General features: G+C 31.1%; 1 protein-coding gene and 1 pseudogene across 1 annotated transcript; one reads left to right on the top strand and one right to left on the bottom strand.

Annotated features, from left to right (window-relative positions):
- The first annotated feature begins 922 nt into the window (after positions 1-922).
- Positions 923-11,746, top strand: LOC114410874 (annotated as a pseudogene).
- An 11,595-nt stretch (positions 11,747-23,341) lies between these two features.
- On the bottom strand, positions 23,342-25,315 carry LOC114409863 (transcription factor MYB86-like). Its single transcript, XM_028373504.1, has 3 exons — positions 24,941-25,315; positions 24,669-24,798; positions 23,342-24,457 (listed from the first exon to the last, which is right to left on the bottom strand). The coding sequence occupies exons 1-3, from the start codon at positions 25,071-25,073 to the stop codon at positions 23,641-23,643; spliced, it is 1,080 nt and encodes a 359-aa protein (XP_028229305.1). The 5' UTR covers positions 25,074-25,315; the 3' UTR covers positions 23,342-23,640.
- Positions 25,316-25,607: the final 292 nt, after the last annotated feature.

The raw sequence follows: 25,607 nt of genomic DNA, 5'->3' as shown, positions 1-25,607 counted from the left end.
TTTCATTGTCTCTATGACCCGTTTTATACACTACATCCTCAGACCTTTCAATCAACCACATTTTGTTGCTGAATTTTTTGTAACTGCACGCTTTTCTCTCTTTTTCATTTTTGAAATTGTTAAATATCGTTTTGATGAGAACAGTGAATTACTAACCACGAATTATGCCTGTCATGTTCTTTTTATTTTATAATTGATTCTACGTACATGCAAAATTTTACGTACACTTTAGTATCATCCCTCTTTCATTTTGTTTTGGTTATGCATTTACCTGCGTGTTCCCGAATGAGAAACATTAAGAGAAATCAAGTCAGAAACAAGATGCTTCTTTCTTATTAGTTGAAAATTGAATAAAGAAAAGAGAGCTTGATGGAAACCATGTAGGACCATTGATTTACAACTTTTGGTGCAAAACGCTTAGTACTATAAGTTAAGCAATTTGTACATTCAATATATGTATCAAGGAAGGCTTGTTGATCATCCAGTGTCAATTGTGCAAAAAGAAATGCTAGCCGTAAACATTATTTGTTAAAATTTATTGAATCTTATAAAACTAGGTAGGTTTTACTTTTTATTATGATTCTTACTACCGTAATTTTATAATTTTTAATAAATTTTAATTCATAATAAAAAATGTATTATATTAGCGCATATTTGTGTTTGTGGTGAATTTTGAAACCTAATGATACTTCAACATGAAAAGTTATGTTTCCGGAGATGTAGTTAAGATTGCCGTGACAACAATTCAAACATGTACTTAAAAAGATAATGTTAAAAAATGTGTTCTTAACGTTATCCTTGCCCAAGATTGAATTTATGGTTTTTCTTTCTCATACATGGAGACATTCTCTTCGTAATTAACAATTTGTGGGTGTGCTAAATGTGTTATTGTTTTCACTTTTTTTTTTGGCAATGTAGGCTATGTCCACAAATAGTTGGAGACTGAGAAATTACTACATATGTGATGCCTCCAAAAGCACTCCTTGGTATAGAGACAATGGCACATATGGGTCTCATCTACAATGTCTTACTAACTGGCTTGGAGATGAACCTAGACACGGTCCTACTAGTGTGAATAAAGGCCACCACCATCATTCCAATGGTGTTAGGGGCAGTCATATATATATTATTTGGCTCAAGCTCTCTACATTGATATGTCACCTTTCAATTCACCTAGTGCATATTGTAAAAATATACATATATTGATCTAAACATGCAAATCAATTTAAATAATATATTCAAATCAAACAGCGGAAATTAAATATTACGAGCGTACTTCCAGCCATTGCAAATCGAACGCAAAGCGGCACACACACACACGAACCTGGAAGACAGTTTTGTTCTTCCAGACCCTTATTCACTCTGAATAGATGGTGTATTTTTCTGAATAGAGAAGTGAGTTTGGTGATACAAAACTGAGAGCATCCCATCTTATTTATAGAGTCTATCCATCACAGAACTCTCAACTTGCTATCAGAACGTGAGATAGGAAGTTATCAGTACGTGAGATAAGAAGTTATCAGTACGTGAGATAAAGGATGAGTATGTGATTTGTTACTGAAGGTGGTTGCAAATATATTTGCAAAGATATGGGTTGAATGTGGATGAAAAATGGACCAGATTCAGAAATAACAAAATGTTCCAAAATAAAAATAAATAAAGGACGTGGAGCGTGATTTGTTACGTGGGCTTCCAACATTCTCCCACTTGGTCCATTTAACTCAACATTAATCATAACAAGAAACATAATATATGAGTCATGGCGATAGGTCCTCTGATGATGAGTAGTATCTTCCATGTACCACAATATATCAAGTCTCTCAACACTAGCTCTCAACTTAATGAATAAACCATATGTTTATTCTATATCTAAACCGAATGATTTTTCTCGAAATAAATAAATATGTGCACAAAACCATATGAGAAAATATCTAACTGAATAAGAGTTTCATTGAAAATAACAAATGTACGAATGAAATTACATCATGGAACCAAGTCCCATTCGTACTACATGATCCTTAAAATTCTTTGGTGGCATGCCTTTAGTTAAAGGATCAACAATCATCAACTCAGTGTTGACGTGTTCAATGACCACTTTCTTTTCTTTAACACGTTCTCTTATGGCTAAGTACTTAATGTCGATGTGCTTACTTCGACTTCCACTTTTGTTATTTTTAGCCATAAACACCGCAGCAAAGTTGTCACAATACAACTTTAATGGCCTAGAAATAAAGTCCACAACTCTAAGGCCAGATATGAAACTCTTCAACCATACACCATGCGAGGTAGCCTCAAAACAAGAAACGAACTCAGCCTCCATAGTGGAAGTAGCAGTCAAGGTTTGTTTGGCACTTCTCCAAGATACAGCTCCACTGGCTAACATAAAAATATAACCAGATGTTGATCTTCGTGAATCAACGCAACCAGCAAAGTCTGAATCGGAGTAGCCAATCACTTCCAGACAATCAGTTTGTCTGTACATGACCATGTAATCCTTTGTTCCTTGAAGATATCTCATCACTTTCTTTGCAGCTTTCTAGTGGTCAATACCTGTATTACTTTGATATCTTCCCAAGACTCCAACATCGAATGCAATATCAAGTCTAGTGCAAACTTGAGCATACATAAGGCTTCCAACTGCTGAAGCATATGGAATATTTTTCATGTGTTCCTGCTCAAAATCATTTTTGGGGCATTGACTCAAAGCAAGTTTGTCACCCTTCACAATGGGAGCTACACTTGGTGAACAATCTTTCATATTAAATCTCTCTAAAACTTTGTTGATATAGGTTTCTTGAGACAAGCCTAAAATGCCTCGAGATCTTTCTCTATGGATCTTTATGCCTATGACATAAGATGCCTCTCCCATATCCTTCATATCAAAGTTCTTTGAGAGAAATTGTTTCACCTCATATAGCATACCCTTATCATTAGTCGCAAGCAGAATATCATCTACGTATAATACAAGGAAACAAATCTTACTCCCACTGACCTTCTGGTATATACAGTGATCCATGACATTCTCTTCAAAGCTAAATGAAGAAATGACCTCATGAAATTTTAAATACCATTGGCGGGAAGCTTGTTTCAATTCATAGATGGACTTATTAAGCTTGCAGACTAGGTGCTCACCAACACTAGATAAGAATCCCTCAGGTTGTTTCATGTAAACCTCTTCTTCTAGATCACCATTCAGGAACGCCGTTTTCACATCCATTTGATGCAACTCAAGATCAAAATAAGCTATTAATGCCAAAATTACTCGAAGAGAGTCTTTCTTAGATACAGGGGAAAAGGTCTCTCTATAATCGATTCCTTCTCTTTGAGTGAATCCTTTAGCAACAAGTCTTGCCTTATGTCTCTCAATATTGCCTTCTGAGTCTTTCTTTGTTTTGAAGACCCATCTACATCCGATGGCTTTTACACCAACAGGTAACTCAACGAGATCCCAAACTTGGTTAGATGCCATAGAATCCATCTCATCCCTCATAGCATTATACCAAAAATTTGATTCCTTAGAACTCATGGCTTGTGAAAACGTCTCAGGATCATTTTCGGCTCCAATGTTGTAGTCTGATTCTTGTAGGTACACTACATAATCACTAGGAATTGCTGTCTTTTTTTCTCTAGTAGATCTTCTTAATGTTGTTTGGTCATCTTGCTGAGGAACTTGTTCAATATCATCATGTTGTTCCTCACAAACAACTTGATCTACATGATCACTTTCAACAACTTGTGGAACTTCAATCACTGGTTGTCTAACATCCATTTTAACTTGAGGGGTGGGAATGACTACCAACCTATTACTTGTCCCAGAAGGTTCAGCTTCATAGTGATCCCTTTCAGAAAAAATGTTCCGAAATTGATCACTCCCACTTATCAAGTCATTTTCAAGAAACTTTGCATTCCTTGATTCCACAATCCTAGTGTTGTGGGATGGACAATAGAACCTATACCCTTTAGACCTTTCAGCATATCCAATGAAATACTCAGTAATAGTCTTAGGGTCTAGTTTCTTCTCTTGTGGATTATAAATTCTTACTTCAGACGGGCATCCCTAAACGCGTATATGTCGCAAACTTGGTTTCCAACCCTTGAATAACTCAAAAGGTGTCTTTGAGACAGCCTTGGTTGGAACTCGGTTTAATATATACGCAGCCGTCTTAGGAGCATCAATCCACAAAAATTGAGGAAGTTTTACATTACTCCTCATGCTTCTCACCATGTCGAATAAGGTTCGATTTCTTCGTTCTGGCACACCATTCTGATCCGGAGAACTAGGCATAGTGTATTGGGCAACAATCCCATGTTCTTGAAGAAATTTCGCAAATGAACCTGGTGCTTGTCCATCCTCTATGTATCTACCATAGTACTCCCCACCTCTATCTGATCTCACGATCTTAATTTGTTTTCCACATTGTTTATCAACTTCAGCCTTAAAAACTTTAAAGGCATCTAAAGCTTCATTCTTAGAATGAAGTAAGTAGAGATACATATATCGTGAATAATCATCTATAAAGGCTATGAAGTATTTCGGACTATTTGCATTCATGTCTGGACAACATATGCCTGTATGTATGATTTCTAATAAATTAGAACTCCTCTTTGCACCCTTTTTAGACTTGTTAGTTTGCTTACCCTTAATGCAATCTACACAAGTCTCAAAATCAGCGAAATCCAAAGTACTAAGTACTCCTTCATTTACTAATCGCTTGATTCTTTCAATAGAGATATGTCCTAATCTCCGGTGCCACAACACAGAGGATTCTTCATTCACAATACATCGTTTCAACCCAACAGAAACGTGCATAGAAGTAGCGTCGTTTTTCAATTCAATCGAATAAAGACCATCAACCAATTGACCACAACCAATAATTTCAGATTTATTTAGTAAATTAAAACCAAAGTCTGTAAAATTAAAATAAAATCCCAAAGGTGCAAGTTTAGAAATAGAAATTAAGTTTTTACAGAAACTAGGAACATAAAAAACTTTCTCCAAATGTAATTTAAAGCCACTACTTAAAACTAAGACGCACGTTTCAATGGCCTCTACATGCGAGCTCATCCTACTCCCTGAGTAGATGCAATTCTCACTTCCCACTAACTTCCTTAGGCTTTCCATACCCTGCAAGGTATTAGAAACATGGATTGTAGAACCAGAGTCAATTCACCATGTATTATAATTCACATTAATCATATTAGATTCATAACAAACGAAAGTCAATGGTGTACCTTTCTTCTCAAACCAACTTTTAAATTTGGGGCAGTCCTTCTTCATGTGTCCTTTCTTTTTACAGAAGAAACACTTTGACTCCTTTTTAATTGTTGGTTGAGTCGGAATCTTTCCTTTATTGGTGCCTACAGACTTCTTCCTATCCTTTCCAGAAGTAGAAGTAGTCAAATTTACCTTCTCACCCTCTTCCATTATCAATCTCTCCTCTTCTTGAACACACATGGTCATCAATTCATTAATAGACCATTTATCCTTATGTGTGTTGTAGAAGATTTTGAAGGGTGTATATTATTGAGGTAGGGTACACAAAATGAAATGTACCAGGAAGGATTCAGACATGGTAACTTCCAGGGTTTTCAACTGAGCCACTATGTCCCTTAAGCGCATGATATGTTCACGCACACCTCTCGTTCCAGTAAGCTTAATGGAAGAGAATTGCATAATGAGTGTGCTAGCAAGCGACTTCTCAGAGGTCGTAAACTGTTCATCAATGGCTTTCAACAGATCTCTGACCTTATCATGCTGGTCAACTGAACCCCGGATACTAGCTGATATGTTGGTTTTTATGAACATAACGGAGAGACGATTAGATCTTTCCCACTTTTCATAAAGATCAACAACATCAGGTTCGCTAGTTTCAGTAATAGCCGGTGGCTCATCCTTCCTTATAGCATAGTCAATATCCATCCAGCCCAAATGAAGGAGAACTCTTTCCTTCCAAACCTTATAATTATCACCTTTCAAAATGGGAAGGTCACAAGAAATATTCATAGATTGTGAAACTACAAACAAACACACATGCTCATTAAGAAAATTTGAGACTAAACAAATGCCATGTTTTGCCAATGCAAATCATGTCTCAATATATGAATCTAGTGACACAAAACTTGCCTGTGGGCTAAAGTCCTACTCAATTAGATTCATCATGCAACTTTATGATAAAACTATTAAATCATGTTCTTTTCCTTAATTCCTGTGGGTAAATTAAGAAATATAATTTAATATTTTATCCTAATTAATCATACAAATATAACAAAATTCATGTGGGTAGATTTCATCACATTACATATGATTAATCACAATTAATAGTTCTAATGTGATTATAAATTTAGCATATAATTTTACTCAATTAAAGATGTTGTGGCTATTCTCTAATTTAATAAAATTATATTAATCACTTAACATTCAAAAATAATCATTGCATAAACATACTTAATAATGCAAATGTGCTCAATATTGAATCATAAAAATTACATGTATACCAATTCAAAATAACATTGCACGTATATTCATTCAACATGTAATAAACTTTAAAGGATTAAATCCAATTAATACCAGTATTTAACATAATATTGCATGTTCAGCATAACTTAGAGACACACAATTTTAAACAGTTTGTGCATAAATGATTTATCCTTCAGACGTTATAAATACACATGAACTGCACCTAATAAACAATTAAATTGCAGTAGCTTAGCGGCAAAGGGAGTCCTTTCAGGGTTCAAAACCAGCCCAAAACGTTTTCGCGTTCCTTTTAATTAATTAAAAACGAAAACAAGGAAGAAAAAGCTTCCACTGAGATTCAAACCCAGAACAGAGAGGTAATATACATGACATCTACCATTGGACCAACTCGTGCTTTGTTTAATATCATTAATTTAAAATGTACATTAACAATTTCAAGACAATAAACAAAACCCGCAAGACTTCGTCTTCAACCTCTAGCGGGGGTTAAAAAAAAAGTTATTATTACCTCGATTTCGAAAAACCCACATCATTATATGCATTTTAGACACCCAAAAATACGTTTTAAATCATAGAAAAATTAGAAAACTTATATCATTCCTAATTTTAATGTTATTTTGAATTAAAGAGGCTTAAAACATAACCCCCATATACTCAGAAAATAAACTCCGCATAATAGGAACAACCCAATAAGCAAGACAGATGTATAAATAGGCTCGGATACCAAATGTAAAAATATACATATACTGATCTAAACATGCAAATCAATTTAAATACCATATTCAGATCAAACAACAGAAATTAAATATTACGAGCGTATCTCCAACCATTGCAAATTGAACGCGAAGCGGCACACACACACGAACCTGGAAGGCAGTTTTGTTCTTCCAGACCTTTACTCACTCTGAATAGATGGTGTATTTTTCTGAATAGAGAAGTGTGTTTAGTGATACAAAACTGAGAACACCCCATCCTATTTATAGAGTCTGTCCATCACAGAGCTCTCAACTTGTTATCAGAACGTGAGATAGGAAGTTATCAGTACGTGAGATAAGAAGTTATCAGTACGTGAGATAAAGGATGAGTACGTGATTTGTTACTGAAGGTGGTTGCAAATATATTTGCAAAGATATGGGTTGAATGTGGATAGAAAATGGATCAGATTCAGAAATAACAAAATGTTCCAAAATAAAAATAAATAAAGGACGTGAAACGTGATTTGTTACGTGGGCTTCCAACACATATTTATTCTGGGCTTTGGTTCTTAGTGTCACAAACTATCCTGTTCTAGTTCACATTCTTGCTGATCTTGAGATCCTCTACACGGGGCTTGGTGGAGTGGCGGTAACTGCAGCCACAATTAATGAATTCTACAATTGGGCAATGTTTGTGCTGCTGATTCCTTTTGCCACTCATAGTGAAAAACCCTGTGTCAGTGATGTTGACTATGATCTTTGTCATTTTTTGCTACTATGTGTTGCGCCCTTCACTTACCCGGTTGATAGAGAAATAACGGACAAGAATGAGTGGGACAACTACAAGTTATCCTATGTGTTCATAGGCATTATGTTTTGTGCACATATTACTGAAATGTTAGGCACTCACTCCATTGTTGGGGCATTGGTGTTTGGTTTGATTCTTCCTAGGGAAAAATTTGTGGACATGTTGATGGAAAGGTCAGATGATCTTGTCTCTACGTATCTGGAACCCTTGTTGTTCATTGGCTGTGGTGTAAGATTCGACTTCACAACTTTCAAAAAAAGAAAGTTGCGTGATGCCATGATAATCACGCTCTTGTCATGCTGCACAAAGATTGTAAGCACTGTGATAGCCACTGGCTTCTATCGTATGCCTTTTCGAGATGGCGTGGCACTTGGAGAGCTTTTGAACACCAAAGGCCTCTTGCCATTAGTAATGCTAAACATATTGCAAGTGACAGACTGGTATTAATTGGTTGCCATGCATGGTTCAACATTGTTTGCTGGATAAAGAGTCAAATTAGTTATTAAAAGTGTGAGGTGTTTATAAATTATGAAAAATGTAAATTTAGTTTCTTAATGTATAAAAAGTGTGATTAATTAATCCTATAAATAATTTAATAATAAATTAATTCCTAAATTTTACAAATTAAAATCAAATATCTTTAAAAAAATATAACTTATTATCAAATTAATTCTTAAATATTATAACTTAATAATAAAATATAATGATCTTACAAATTTAATAATAAAACTAATTTATCATATTTTTTTATATATTTAAAGAATAAATTTATATTTTTAATCTTTTAAAAATTAATTTATCACTACATCACAATCACACTTGAGAATTTTATAATTTACCCTTTTTGCCAATTTTCTTTCTTTATAGCTATATCTGTTGGTCTTTCATTCATTGTGGAGTTTCATTCCGATAGTAATAACTAAATAGAAATTATGCTATGTTAGGTATGACTTTTAAGTTTTTTTTTACAAGTAAATAAATTTATTAACCAAGATGTAAATAGATAACACACAAGAAGTGTTCATCCATGCACTACAAAGAAAACAAATTCATATATTTTGCATTACTGTCTATATAATGCAGACCTATGGAAAAGTAAGGAAACACATCATATAACTACTTATACTAAACATCAGAAACATGTTAGCTACGATTAATTTTGGGGTGCTGTCGGAGGCAATTTCCGACAGTGGTGCTCTTTTTTTCTTTCTTTCTTTTCTTCCTCTTTCTCTCTCCCTAGATCTAAAAGTGTTTACGCTAACACATTAACTTAAATTATGATGTACCAGTACCACATCTAAACCAAAGATTTCAATCACTTTTTACCAAGCTGTGATCCCAATTTAGAACAACAGAAAGTATGAAAGTAAATGAGATTTGTGGATGACAATAAAAGAAAGAAAAATGGGATTAATCTACGGTGCTTTATGTACACTCAAGTTTTCATTATATGCGTATTGATGATTGCTTTCGCAAACTTGACATCTCCGTCATCGTCAGGAGGTTCTCGAGTATGGCATCCTTTCCCGTCTCTGCTATGGAGTTTCAAGTTCTGGCTTCCGAGCATGTTTTTCGGAAGAGCCCCTTCAAGGAGCATCAAATTGACATCGGCAACGACAACCCAACAGCGTCTTAACTGGTATTGTTGGTGCTACTAATGATGACATCATGCAGTGTTATTTTAGCGGTCGGGGACAGATCTGGGAAAGGAGTAAGGGGGAAAAAGACCACTGCAGTTGGAAATTATCTCCGGCAGCGGCGGCTCCGGAAAGAAACATGAATATGGTAAGAAAGGTGTAAGTGTTGAAATATAAACTTGATTTGAGCCTAAATTAATTATTTGGTTCCTTGGACTTAGTTATTTTGGGCTTAAGTAATTATGGGTCATGTTTCTAGAGAATTCTTGTAGTGTTTGGAGTGTCTAAATATTTCTTATGGTTGTAATATTCTCTAGAATACTCTTTGGATTTCTAGAGTTGAGAACTCTCTAGAATTAGTGTGTCTAGAGTTCTCCTTAGAGTAGTATAAATAGAGATGTAATCCTACAAATTTGTATCAAGCAAAAATACAAAATTCTCTCCTCCATAAAGAATTCTCCTTCCTATCAAGTTTCTATTCAAAGTCTCCAATATTCCTAAACACTTTTCCTAAACATAAAAAGCCTTATTTCCAACCATAAGAATAAGAGAAATGTAACTAGATGGATCTAATGGTAAAGAATAGTGAACAATTTTAAACCACATGTAAAGGTGGTTCATTCTGCTAGTAATGCTCCTTGGTTAGTACCCATAAAACATAATTTTTAAAATGATTATTTTAAAAGTTAATCAACTTTATTGCATGTTTGATTTAGTATTTTCTCATAGAACTTCATGTGATTAGAAAGACAATGTGTTTCAAATTTTTTACATTAAAATTTTACATACATAAACTTTCAAACAAATAAGTATTTATTATATATAACAATTTGTGATCAGAAGATATCGTTGGTACATTTACTATTTTTTCTCAAATGAATAACTCTACATCTAATTTTTATTTTCAGATTTTGAGTAGGGATTTCTATACAATCATGGTGACGGCTAATGTTCTGATGACCATACTAGTGTCTCCAATCATCAACTACGTATACAAGCCAAGAAAGCGGTTTGAGAAGGATAAGCTGAGGACTATACAGAACCTGAGGGCTGATGCAGATATCCCAGTAATGGCTTGTGTCCACAAGCCGACACTGAGGGCATTGCAAATATTTTCGCAGAAATTTCGCCGGAACAAGGGCACACAAACACCAGTCTTGAGACTCTCAGCGCCGTGTCCTCCTACGAGACAGACTCACAAGGATGTTTACAACATTGCAGAGGAGAGACACGCCTAGTTGATTCTCCTTCCCTTTCACAAACACTCGACCGTGGAAGGTGTACTACAATTTTTTTTGGCAAATGTTAATTTTTGATTTTATAATTTATTAGCAGAAATCGAATCCGTGATTTTTTTTCTTATTGTTTTAACTATCCAATCAATTTTATATCTTAGGCATCAACCAGAACGTGATGCACCACGCGCCGTGCTCCGTGGGGATATTGGTTGATCGCGGGCACGGGTGGTTATCGAAGGTGAGTTTGCGTGTCTGCATCGTCTTCATTGGCGGCCCCGATGGCCGTGAAGCACCCGGGGATTCATCTCTGGTTGGTGCATGTTCTTTTGTACGGAAAGGCAGCTGAAGTGGACACAAATGCAACAACAAATGATGAAGCCAATGGGATATTGTCTACAGTAATTGATAGTGGGAAGGAGAAGGAGTTGGATGAGGAGTATGTGAGTTTGTTTAGGGTCATGGCAGTGAACAATGGGGATTCAATAACCTATGTGATGATATTCCTTTGGTGCTTAACGAGTTGGATAGAGGGAGCTATGATTTGTACATTTTAGGGCATGGAAAGGGAAGGAACTTTTTGGTGTTGTCGAATTTGATGGACTGGACTGATTGCCCTGAACTTGGGGTCATAGGGGACACGCTGGCATCAAATAGCTTTGGTTATTGCTCTTCAGTGCTTGTGGTGCAACAATATGGGTTTGGGGGAATGAACTTTAAGGCTTCCAACCAAGCCACTTCTTCAAAACATGGGGATGTTGACGCTCTTTTTGGGAAGGGTGTGAGTAGCATCAATGTCGGTGATTGGTGAAGTGAGATTTGGGTTAGAGTTTTGAAATTAGATGGAAAGGATTAGCTAGTAATTAATATCACATTTCTATATCTTTAGATGTTCAAGCTTAATGTATATAGATAAATAAATATTTGATAAAAGTTAGATACTGTTTCATGGAGATTAAAATACTCTTATTTAATGCTTTTATCTTTGATACCTATATCAATTAAAATAAGGATATATTTTTTTTAAAAATATAACTTTGAAATTTTAAAACACTCATTGTTTTGGAATAAAAAAAGAAGGCTAAAAAAACAATTAAAGATACGAGAATGAGGTAATAATTTACAGAACTGCAAAGAGTGTCTTGCAGCATCAGCTGAGGCAAAGAAAGTTGAAACTTCAAAAATGCAGGGAGAAGTGGAGAATTTCTCGAGCTAGCTGCCCCTGAATTGCACGAGACAGAAATCTTCATGTCAATCCATAAAACAATAATTACCTTGTGGAGAAATGTCTGGATCAGTTGTATTTCTCGCTGTAAACACAAATTTTTTATACTATGCATGCAAAATTACTTTCAACTCACTTCATGCTATTTGAATGGCAAAATGTTTTTCTAAAATGAAATGTAAATGAGATGTAACTTAGTTATATTTTTGGGTAAATGATGAAGAAGCTCGGCCCCAATTAATGACATGCTAGATATGGTATTTGGATATCAATTGTTATATAGAATAAAATTATTTATTTTTTAATTTCATCATTATAAAATCTATTAATTTTTATATTATAAATTTGAATTATTGTTCTTTAATATAATAATTTTTATTCTAACCTTTTAGATTTAAATATATTTTAAGTATTTATAATTTAATTATTTATAATAATTTTCACACTTATATATATATATATATATATACACACTTTTTTCGGTTAATTTCTTTTTTGTCCTCACAAGTTGCTATTAAGTGCTGTCATGGCTAATGAATAATGTCATCATTAAATATCATGTTATAAAAATCTCATGTAATAAGTGTTATGTGATTAAAATTGTCACATCATTAAAAGTTATTTTAGAGTGACTAAAAGAAAAAATAAATCATTTTCAGGGTTAAACCTGAAAAAAAAATTATAGAAAAAAATAAACATATTTGAAAAAAATCCAATGTCTCAAGTTAACATATTGATGTAAAATAAATATTTAAATATGAAATAACATATACTATTTTTATATGAAGCAAACTTGTAAATGAATTAACAAGTTAAACGGATTTTTAGAAAGTTTAGATTCCACCTGAAAATAGTTAGCAACAAGTAATTGGATAAGTTTAGGCCTTGAATTTTTTAAACAAATCAAACTTATTAAAGGAAAACAATTTTCTACTTGGCCTAATAAACTTATGACATATTTTAATTTTTTTAAATTAATTTTTATTGTCTTGTAAAAAAACTAATTTTTTTATGATCAAATGTGTGTATAAAGAAGTTTTTAAAAACTTGAATTAGATTATTTATTTATAATCAATACTCTAGGTTTTATGTTTTATAACTCTTAAATAATATAAAATAAACATAAATTAAAATAAGAAATTCATAATTTTATAACATAATAATAAACTCGTATGCACAAGTCAGCGTATTAGTCTATATTTATATTTATATCTATATATAGTAAATGAGACTTAAAAATTCATGAGTCGTTGATCAAATTTCAATTTTATAATAACTATTGATATGATGTAATAGAATTTAATGAATTTAATTGTATTTAGTAACTAGTAAGAAATAAAATAACCCACATTAATGTTATTTATTACTACATAATTTTAATAAATTTGATATTAAGTAACAATATACTATTTATTATATAATTTTTTATTAAATAGAAAAATTAAATATTATATTATTACTTATGCTCAAAATTTTAAATTAATTACATTAAAATATATTTGACCAACAATAATAATTAAAATTAAAGTTTTTATAAATATGGAATTAAAATTAAAGTAATTCTTAATATATTATATTACCAATAATTAAGGATTGAAATTAATATATATATATATATATATATATATATTAGGATAATTTTTTAAAGAAAATTAGTTATTAAATATATTTCACAAACAAAAACAATAAAATTTAATAATGATACACAAATCTCATTATATTAATTGGGAGCGTTCAACTTATGATGCAATGAGGTCAATCAGCTCAAAACTTCAACAACATCAAATAACTAAAATTAATATATTCAAAATTATTTAAAATATTTTAAAATAAATTGAAAATTATGTTTTTAATAATAAAAAATAGAATAAAATATGATTTTGGTCTTTCGATTTAAAAGAAAGACTTTTAGTCCCTCAATTTAAAAAATAATTTTTTTATTCAAATCTTTAGTTTTACATATGTTTTATTTATTTATTTTTACTCAATTTATTCCCAGTCTTAATATATTCATTTAAGATACATCAAAAAATAATTTAATTTATTAAGTGTAAGGAATGTCTCTATTTTAGGCAAAATTAATGATTTGACCAAAATTGTGATTAATATTTCAAAATTCAGGAACTAGATGTTTCTATTGTAAATTGTTGAAGACTAAAATTGCAATCTGAATAAATTAGTGGGACCAAAATTATATTTTAACTTAAAAATTAATTACACTGTTTCCAAAAATTTAAAATAAATTTTAATTTTGATAAGAAACATTTAAAAATTATTAATTATAAACACAGAAAAATCAAGCACACATTAACATAATATCTAAAATAACAAAAATAAATAGTCAAATTTAAATATTTATATATATATATATATATATATATAATTTATGCTTTTTAAGTAAGTCTTATATCACTATTATTACTTTGAAAAAGAATAAGTTTTCAAAAGGCTTAATATTGTTTAAGTTTAGAATTGTACAATTAAAAATATAATTATTTTTTCTCTCAGTTTTAATGTAACTATATATAATATACTACTAAATATTTTAAAAAACAATATTTTTATTTATGTACACATGTTTTAAAAACTAACTATAAATATAAAACATATAATTTAAATAAATTCGTACAAGGAATGGGCTAAAAATCTAGTTATATAGTAACCCGTTACCTAATCATGAAATTAGTTGCCTCAAGCCTTACTAAAGGATGTCAAGGTAGGGTACGGGCTGGGGAAACTAGTATCTGTATGCACCAAATAGCTAAAAATTCAACGTCCACTTGACAAGTATTTTGTAAAATCAAATAAGATCGTGATTATCAGTTGAAAAAGTAATTTTGGATGTTAAACGTATTTTTGGAGAGGAAATTAATTTTGGTTACTTCTAATTAAAGTGTATTTGTAGATGAAAATTGTCTTGAAACTCAATTTTACAAAAGGAAGATTTGGATTGTTTTTACAAACTTAAGTTTAACTTAAACTTAAAGTTTGTAAACTTTAATTCAAACATACCGAATCATTAGAAAATTTGGTAAAAGAAAAAACTAGTGTACTCATAAACGCATTGAATACGTAATTAGAAGTTTCGTGACTTTATGAGGAAACGCAATCAGTGAAAAACACATTTCCAGATAGATGTCAACAGGTAGCTTATCTTTGATGAGAAGCCATTATTAAGACGTTCAAATTAAGGAATGCTTTATGTACTTTCAAGTTTGTTCACTTTATCGTTTTAGCCCCCCCGGTAATAATAAAAACAACAAAAGAAACAGAAAAAAAAAGTGGTGTGTTTCCTTTGTGTGTTTAAGGGGTCATAATCACTTTTAAGCCAAAAAGCCGTTTTCATTCAGTAAAAAGCTGTCTCTTTATTTGCAAATATTACCACAAACGAGTCCCTAAATGTCAAACACAATCGTTAAAGATATCTCGTAATGATGCTAGGGAATATGTTGTTTCAATCACACATTGTTACAATCTATCATCGATATTCCTTCTGACTAGGGCTTGCAATTATATTCTTTAGGTCTTTGGCCTAAGGTTCCATCATTGATCATTCCCAATGACAGTGAGAATCTGTTTTTGACATATTCATTCCCATCATCCCCCTGGCAGGGTCCATATATCTAGAAGCCAAACTCTTGAGGTTAAGTTCAACGCATTACTTTAGCATTCTATCCAACTCCAATCACCACGCATCATTGGTCTCTACCTAACTTAATTTTCTTTCTATTCATCGAGTTTTATGATTTGATGCCAATTGCAAAAGAAATCAAGTTAGCTATCATGTTTATTATGAACGTCTAAATGAGCTTTAGAAGAAGTGTAAAGCAAGATTATAAATAGTAGCTTCTTACTTATGTTAAATACACTCAATTTCTAAGTTTAAAGTAATAAGTGCCAGCTTTCACGTTTCAGGTGGTTACATGAAACTTACAATTGTTTGTATTCTTCAGAGGTATTTCAAAAAGTAAAGTCCTAGATTGTCTAGAATAACTTTTTCTCAAGTGTTTATATATTAACTTAAGATATGAGCTTTAAAAGTGACTAACAAGAGATTCAAGTTTTGAAATTATATATGAGGCTAGACAAAAAATGAGATGTTTTTAACATTAAATAACAAAAATGTCATTTATTTTGTATATTTTTTCTTTTAGGGATATTTATGGTATTTTATACAAATACTTAGTTTCTTTTCTCTTATTTTCATTCCTACAAAACAACTTTACAATCATCTCACTTTTTACTTCAGTCCTTTTCTTTCTCTTTTCTCTTTCTTTTCTTTTATATCCTTTCATTTTTTTTTTATTAAACTAAACATATCCTTAAATAAAGTCTCAAATTCAAATTTTGTGAATAAAAAATGATAAAGAAAAAAGATCCTACTAAAAATGATAATAATAAATTAGGTTAACAAATGATAAAACTAGCATGTACTTCTTTCCTAGGATATTTTTTGTTTAAAAATGAGTATAAATTATTAAATGTTTAGGTGATAGTTTTTCTCTCTCTCCAGGTGATAGTAATGAACAAGCAGAGAAATTCAAATATCTCTTACCTTAAGGCCGTGACAAAGTTCAACTTTGAAGCCTTAATAAAGATCTTGCTAGTTCAGAAGAATTACTTTTTACCCTAAAAAGAGTTGAGTTGACCACCAACGAGGGACATGGGAAAGGGGCTTTAACACCATAAACATTTTTTCTTCATTGATTTCCTTTCAATTATGAGACAGTATCCTGTGATGTCCCTTTATTATCATATATGGTTAGAACTTGTCGGGTTTAAAGTCTATTATTTAGCAAAAGCATCCCAATATTTCTTGTCGACCGCACCTTTAGTTGACCAAGAAAGGCTTATAGTATTAAGTTATTTTCACTTCAATGAAATGTGTTTGATTATTTTTCTTCTTCTTTTAGTAGACTATCATTGATATCTTTCTTCCCTTTTTACCTCGTTTTCTTTGTAAATTTAACACTTTTACTTTTTATCATGAAGTTCTAAAATGGTGCTCCTCAGCTAGCCAGCAGCTGCGTCGGCATGTAGTATAATACTCATTACTACAATTAATGGGCTATTAATTTGTCTAGTAATATAGTTTTGTTTACGTTTGAATTTCACTAAGACCCTCCAAGAAATGCTTTCACACGCTCAATTAAGGTTTAGCAGCGGTTTAATCATATGATATCTTGAACTTAATGTTAGCATTAATCGATGTTATTGACTTTAATTTTGTTAAGAAATCTAATTAATATTAATGATTTTGACTGTGACAACCTCCGCAATCAGAATCTCTTTTGATTTACTTCTCATACCTTGGCGGCAGAACCTTTGGTAATTTGTCTATAACGTCACAACGTTGAAGTGTGAGCATGCTATTGCTTAGAGCATCTTTCTTCTAATGGTCATCTTGTCTCGCAAAATTACATGTTTGAGAAATTATAATTGTACATCAAATTTTGTATAATTTTTTTTTAACATTAGAGAGTGCTAAGAAGAATGTCAAATAAAATAAATAATACTATTATAAAAATTACAAAGAAATTATAAATCTAAAAGTTTTAACTTTTAAATAGTTTTTAGCAGACGAGTTATACGTTGGTCCGTTTAGATACACATCAGCAGCAGCAGCAAAGGCTGCAATTCAGCTTAATATTTTATATTGTTAAAAATAGCTATTAATTTGTACTATCATTAGTTGTGATATTTTAATTTGTGAAAAATGAATAAATTATATGGGTGGAATAATGCATTTATTATGCAGGCCTTAGATAATATTATGAAATAGTCGGCGGCAGTGCGCGTCTTTAGTAACAGTGATTCTTAGCCCTTTATTTTTAAATAAATACTGCGGAAATATTAATATCAGAGACAAAATAACATAATAAACATATTATCATTATAATAAGAAATTAAAATATCATTTTCAGAGGCAAAAATATTAAAGTAATGGCTATATTTTTCCTTAATTTTTGTATTAATTGGTATATAACGTGACACATTACAAATTAATTTGCTTTGGTACTTAATTTATATAACTCATTAGTAATGTATAGTTTTGATAAAATGAACTATAATTCCATATGAATGTGAGTCATTTGATGATATATACTGAGTTTGGTGAAAGAATTTAAATGATAGGGTGAAATTGAAATATAAAAGTAAAAGATCATTTTCATTTTATAAATTAATTTTATAGGATTAAATTTAAATTAATATTCTAATATGTATCAAAGTGTATCATATTAAGTATTATTAAATTTGTTATGTTATTCGTTATTAGATTGCTATTGGAACATTATCATATCATTTCTAGATGTCTGATTTGATAAACTTTACACTTGAGATTGAGATGTATTGTTTTTACATAAAAGAATGTGATCAAATCTAAGTGTATAAATAAAAGGTAACTCTTATCTTAGAAATTAGTCTTTTAAGCTTGAGTTAAACCAATACTTAAAGATCTAAGAAATATGTTGAAATGCTACTAAAAATATGTTGAAATGCTACTAAAAGTATAAAGATTCTAATTATGATAAGTGAAAGAAAAAAGTTTAATCTCATGCTCTCAGCACTATGCAGTAATATGTGTTAAAATACTTGGTTAATTTTGCTCAATGGCAATGGCATGATCACTAGTATGGGTGGGAATAAGCCAGATCGGCCTACAGGGGTCTACGACCTGGTCTACATAAAGTCTGACCTGAACTGACCTATTTAATTAAAATGGTAGGGTCAGACTTTTTTAAAAGCCTATTAAATTAAATTGACCAGGCTTAGGCTTATTAAAAAGCCTTATATGTCTGATAGGCCAACCTATATATATATTATTTTTTGGGTATCAATATATAATATTATTTTTTGGATACAATTATTTTTTTTTAAACTATCAGACTTTGATTACACATTATTGCTCGATAACTTCTATTTCTATAATCAAGGACTTTAATTACAAATTAGAGTTGAGTCATGTGCCCTTTTATATTTCTCATTATTTTGATTGACTTTCCTTTTTTTTTAACTTTCCTATTACGTTCCTACTCCATAAAATATTAAATATTTATTGTGAAGAAAACTTTTAAAAAGGCCAGACCGAACCAAAATAAAAGTTTCATCGTAGGCTAGGCTCAGGCCTTTCAAAACCTGACCTGACCTATTTCCACCCCTCATCACTAGTAATTGCGCATGAACAGCACATGCTAGCTGTGGCTTAAGCAGAAACGGGTATAATTGATAATTCTAAGCTTGAGATCAATTTTCGCACTTCAAATACGATATAGTTATGCACTTTTCTTGTCGTGAGCTGTCACTAATTGAGATGTTTTGTTTTTGGTGTCCCAATATTTCAGGGTAGGGTAAAGGTACTCTTACTATCTATGCCCAACTATATATATATATATATATTTTTATTTAAGTACTTACTTTTAAGAAAAAGATATAATATTTTTTTTTTTACTTAAAATTGTCGTTTATAATAAAAATAATCATATTTTATGTCAAGTATTAAAACTCCTAAAAAATAGTTCAAATTAAAATTCCCTTTCTTTTTTAGTCAAGTTAATGTTTGTAAAAAGTTAAAGTCTTGTACTCTTTCTATCGACAGGGCCCAGCTATAGGTTATCCTCTTAAGTCAATTTAGTTCATTATGAAATATATATAAATTGTGAGAGTTTGAATTGTTTTTTATGTCCTTTGCAATACATTTCTTTTTTCTTTTTCTTAATTTTTTGTTTCTCCTTTTTATAAGGCATGCATACTATAAATCTCTCTTTGAATAAGAAAAAATAGTATTGATCACTAACTATAACTCTAATAAGACACTTTCATTCGAATTTAATTTTACAACTTGATAGGATTTTGAGATCGATTTTATAATTGACAACATTGACTCTTAATGCTTATTAAAATTTAGTTTTAAATGTAATCTTGATCCTTTTATTTTTAAAATTATACAATTTTAGTTCTTTTATTTTTAAAAAAATATTTAGTCTTCATATTTTCCAAAATCTATAACTTTATTCTTTTTATTTTAAAATAAAAATATGTAATCCCTCATTTTTGTAAAATTTATTATTTTGATCCTTTTATCAAACTACTGAAAGTGTTGAATGTTAATATATTAACATTGATTACAACATAGATTAACTAAATAATATTATATCACATCACTAAATTTAGATCACGTTAGGTTAATTTTTTATTGATGAATATTTTTTAAATTTGATAAAAGAATCAAAATTATAAATTTTATAAAATTGAAGGATTAAATGTTTCTATTTTAAAATAAAAAAAATGAAATTATAAATTTTAAAAAATAAAAAAACTAAATATCTCAATTTTAAAGTCAGAGGATCAAAATTACATATTTTAAAAAAATAGCAGCAACAAAAGTTCCATAAGCCTAAAATTTATAAGTTCTCTCACTCTATTTATCTATACATGCGAATTGAATACACACGATGATCACAACTAATAAACTTTAGTAAACTAAATAAATCTGATTAGTTTATTTTAGGTACTGCGTTCTTAAAAGATAACGAACTGTTCCCACCCTCTGAGTGTGGAACTAGTTAGTCTGTTCTATAATATCACCTTGGTCCTAGCACAAGTTTATTAAATGCATAATTGAGTGATTTATATAATTAGAGTTATCATTATTTGATATTTTTGTTACATTGTCCCCTAGCTATTTAATTAATCAATCATAAGCTAAAATTTTAAGGTAATATTATATGAGAGTATATATTAATCAGGAACTTATCATTGAAGTGCTAGCTGCTTCAATATTAATTACCTTTTCTGATTGAAAATTATAGACAAGTGGCTTTCGCCGTCTTAATTTGGTGTCTAGCAAAATAGGAGCATGTGAGTGATACGGGCCACTGTACTTCCTCTTTCGTATGTTATGGAAAAAAAATTAATTGTAAAAATACTTTTTTTATTTATCTCAATTTATTAAATTAATTCTCTTATAATTTAATTTACCAATTTAGTTTGTTGATGGTTAACAAGTAAGTTGATTGTCACTTGACAGTTAATTGAATGTTAACTATTTGCATGTAGATATGTATCAATAGTTAAAGTTTTTTTTATCTAATTATTAATTTATTAATTTTTTAACAGCAGCAAAATTAAACTTACGACATTTTATTCTTCCATTTTTTCTTAGGAAGATGGTGTCATTGAGTGGAAGCTTAATCTCTCCGGTTACTTAAAATTGTTTATCTTTTGTAGAACTAAAAAGATAGAACGGATTAACAGTGAAAACTGTGCCGACAAAAGTTTTTTGGAAAGTGCTAAAAAAATTGTTCCTAAAATATAGATAAAAATTAAAACCTTCAAATTAATTTAGTATCTTTAATCAATTAAATATGATTTTATATATAAATAAATCATGGCCTGTAAATTTTACTTTTGCTATACAATTATATAAAAATAATAATTTATATTTTCTATAATGATTGTTTATAATCTTTATTTTTTTTTATCATAATACATACATATAATATAAAGAAGGCAAAATAAATTTAAACTGTTAAAAGACAAGAAAAGTGATTCATACAAAAGAATGAAATGCATCTAAACCTCCATTTGGCTGAAACTGATAAAAAAAAAAAGCTCATGTTTAGATTGAAAAATGTGTACTAAGTTTTATATCAATTTTTCTTTCAAAACATTTAAACATAAATAATCACATTTAAAATTTAATTTTAATCAAAATTAAGTTTATAAAATAATTTCATTTTTAATCAATTTTACAAACATCTATTTTGTGTTATATTATCACTTGCATAATCGATTTCTATAACAGTGACATATATATATATAGCCAGCAAATTGATCAGCAATAAAATATACAATCACGTTCTCAGATAATAATAATTTCTCGAACCTGTCGGAATCCAGAAGAGAGCTACATATATAATGATGCGGATATCAATATATATGCACATACAACACCCACATCCCACATTATTGTTAATTTCATTCCATGCAAGTTATATATATATATATATAGGATCAATTTCTCCTCAACAAATAAGTGTTTGGGCAAAAAAAGTCCTACCTAATGGAGAGATAGTGGAGGAGGTAACAAAACTCTATACTATAAAACTAATAAACCCGAAAAAGATGAATTATTTTGTGAAAGAATTTTTGGACCTATAAAAAGTAGAATTTGGGTTTGTAAAAATTATCGAGTAATCAGAGATAAAAAGGACGATCCAAAATTTTGTGAACAATACGAAATAAAATTTATTAATTTTTGAATACGTAGATATCAAATGGGATATATATATATATATATATATATATATATATATATATATATATATATATATATATATATATATATATATATATATATATATATACCTCATAAGCACCAAGTTATGGCGCTGACGAGTGATCCATTGTGTGTTGGGGGCAAGTCTTTGGTGCCAGATAATTAAAGATGATTTTCATCAAACAGGTACAAATTTGGACATCACTTTTGAACCGTGTATATATGATCATATGAGAAGACCCTACACCTACACCTTAATATATATATAACCTATGCTATATATATCATCTCTCTCTCCAATAATGCATATCTTGGGCAGCCAATGTTAACCTTTTGGAGGGATTATATTCACAAAATGCATGGTGCTGCCTGGATCATATCATATGCCAGCAACAACACATAATACTATAGGCCACGATAATAATCAACCTATATATTTCAAGCTATGCCAGCGCTTCAATATATATGTATCAATCCTAATATCTTCACCAATGCTCACCATACCGTTCATATTTTATACGTGTGTGTACATTAGTACATTTAATATCAACAAACGTACGAGCGCGTGGGATAATGGATGTAACATAATAAGGTTCATGGAATTTTCTTTTTTAAAGGCGTTTTCGTTCTCTTATGTACGTACGGATTTTCTTCCTTCATCGATTTTTTTAACATCACTAGAGACTTTTCCACGCATCGATTCCACTCAAGTAACATCATATATCCCTGTCTATCGTATATACTTCCCATGAGTTATGAAGAATGCCTGCATCGCAGCAAATATCAATGTGACAAGTACCCCTCATCATATTTGATAATTTGAGTCTTTGACCCGCTTCTCCACGGAAGACAACCAAAGTAGCACCACAAAGACTATAATTTAAGAAAAGTATAATATGGGAGGGAAAATAATATATGATGAAATGCTGAGTTATAATTGTTATTTTTTAAGATAAAAGAGTTGTGAATGGACACATGAAAAGATTAGGATCACAAAAAAAAATTTGCTAGCTTCACTCATTAATCAGCAATAATCGTCATCCAAACTTCTGCTGATGAAAACAGATACATCAACAGGAAAAACAAAGATATCCGGAGGGGAGTGGGGGGAGATCATCATCTCATCAATTCTCAAATCTTTTGCTACAATTTTTCCTGTTATCAACATCTTCCTATTGTTTTCTATCTTGGTCGTTTCAACTTTCAACAAGAGAAAGAAAGAAAAGAGTTCAAAAAATTCAACTCAGAATAATAAGAAGAAGAAAATGAGAATTTTTTACAGCTCACATCTGCTGGAACACATCAAAATTTGCTCCGGTTAGATCCTCAGACAGTGACATTAACGGATAGTTAGTGAAATCTATCAAATTCTGAGTCAGAATCTGCTCTTCTTGCCACGAACTTGTCTTGAACTCTTCAGATTTTAGCACATTGACATGGAACTGTAACAAAGGATCGATCTTAGTATTATCGTTCTCACCATCCCATGAGAACCCTGCATTTTCCATCATTTGACACCCTCCCCCAGCTGGATAAACACTCATACTTGAGCTATTGCTGGAACTTTCCTTCATCAAAGAACTGATTTTTGAAGCTGAGTTGTTATCTGAAAACTCCGCCGCCACCGACACGTTCCCGTGATCAGAAGAACTATTCAGACACGGCAATGAGGAGAATCCATAGCTTGAGTTGGTCCCCACATGGTTCTGATCAAATTGTCTTATTGGGTTGTAACCCATTTGGAATTCAAAGTAGGACAAAGGGTCTAAAGCAGCATTCTTGCTCATGAAAACTTCCCTTGAAGCAGCTTCTGTTACATTTAATCCACCATCACAGTAACTTGAATTGTTCACTACAAGTGGTGACTCTTGTGAGGAAGCTAAAATCCCTTGAGACATTGGTAATAACATAGGTGGTGGTGTCTCCAAAATGGTTTCCTTCTCTTCCTTTATAATTATGTGTTCTTGAGCACTGAGGAGAGGCTTGTGTGTTGCAGGGTCAATCCCTTGCTTCATTAGCTTCTTCTTCAAACATGAATTCCAAAAGTTCTTAATCTCATTATCTGTTCTCCCTGGTAATTGAGCTGCAATTTGAGCCCACCTGACATTGCAAAAATAACCATTTGAAAAACAACTCTTCCAAAGCATTAATTTTAATAAGTACTTCAGAGCATTATAACACATACTAGTATTAAATAATATAACATTAATTCAAGAGAAAAAGGTGTATACCCTGACACTTTAAAATGATTTTACACTATCGTCTAATAGAAATCATCATTAAACTTGTAATTCTATGTATTTAATTATACCTATTTCCTTGAACTTCATGAAGACTAATTATAAGATCCTCCTCTTGTTGAGAGAACATTCCTCTCTTCAAATCAGGCCTCAAATAGTTTATCCATCTCAATCTGCAACTCTTTCCACACCTTTGGAGTCCTGCAATATTCATAAAGTGAGGGTTTTTCTTTTCTTTTCTTTTCTTTTAATGAGAAGAGAGAATGAGTGTTAATTAAATTTAAATAATACACTATAACTTGTTTCTTATAAAAAGGAAAGGAGGTAGAATATAATACGTTACCGGCTTGTTTGGGAACGGAGCTCCAGCAGCCAACGCCAAATCTGGTTATGTAGTTGAAAAGCTTCTCATCTTCTTCGGGGGACCATAAGCCTTTCCTTAGTTTTTGCTTTAAACAACAGGAATGGCGACCCATGTGTGCGAGGAAAGTGAGGAAAAAAAGGACACAAAAGGAAAGTTTTTCTAAATTATGGAGAAAGAAGGCTCTCTGAACTATGAAGAAGTGGTCATCAGTGGCTCTATATAGTGAGACATTGCCCGTGTGCTTGTGTCAGTGAAACGTTTTTTTGAGGAGGAGAGGGTGGAAAATGTGTCAGTGTTATTGTTGCTATGTGTGGAGAGGGTAAAAGTGAGGTGATTTAAAGGGGGAGAGGGAAAGAGTGTTAATCATACTTAGGATTCAAGTTATGAGAGATGCTGAGGAGGAAGGTGAAGCAATCAAGTGGGATTTACGCAAATCCAGTGCTGCTTTTTCCCATTGTATTGGATTGGTTTTTAAGACATCCTTATTTCTAGAAAAATTGTATAAATAAATGAAGTACTATAAAGTATAACAGCTCTGTAATATAAGCATGCACTTTAGAGTTATAATAGCATCCATACATTTTCAACGTGGACCTTCTATTTGAGCTAAATTTATTCATTTTTTTATTTTATCTGTTTTTGATTT

The sequence above is a fragment of the Glycine soja genome, chromosome 4 (assembly GCF_004193775.1).
Source record: "Glycine soja cultivar W05 chromosome 4, ASM419377v2, whole genome shotgun sequence".
Classification (NCBI taxonomy): Eukaryota; Viridiplantae; Streptophyta; class Magnoliopsida; order Fabales; family Fabaceae; genus Glycine; species Glycine soja.
This window is presented reverse-complemented; position numbering and strand designations above follow the sequence as displayed.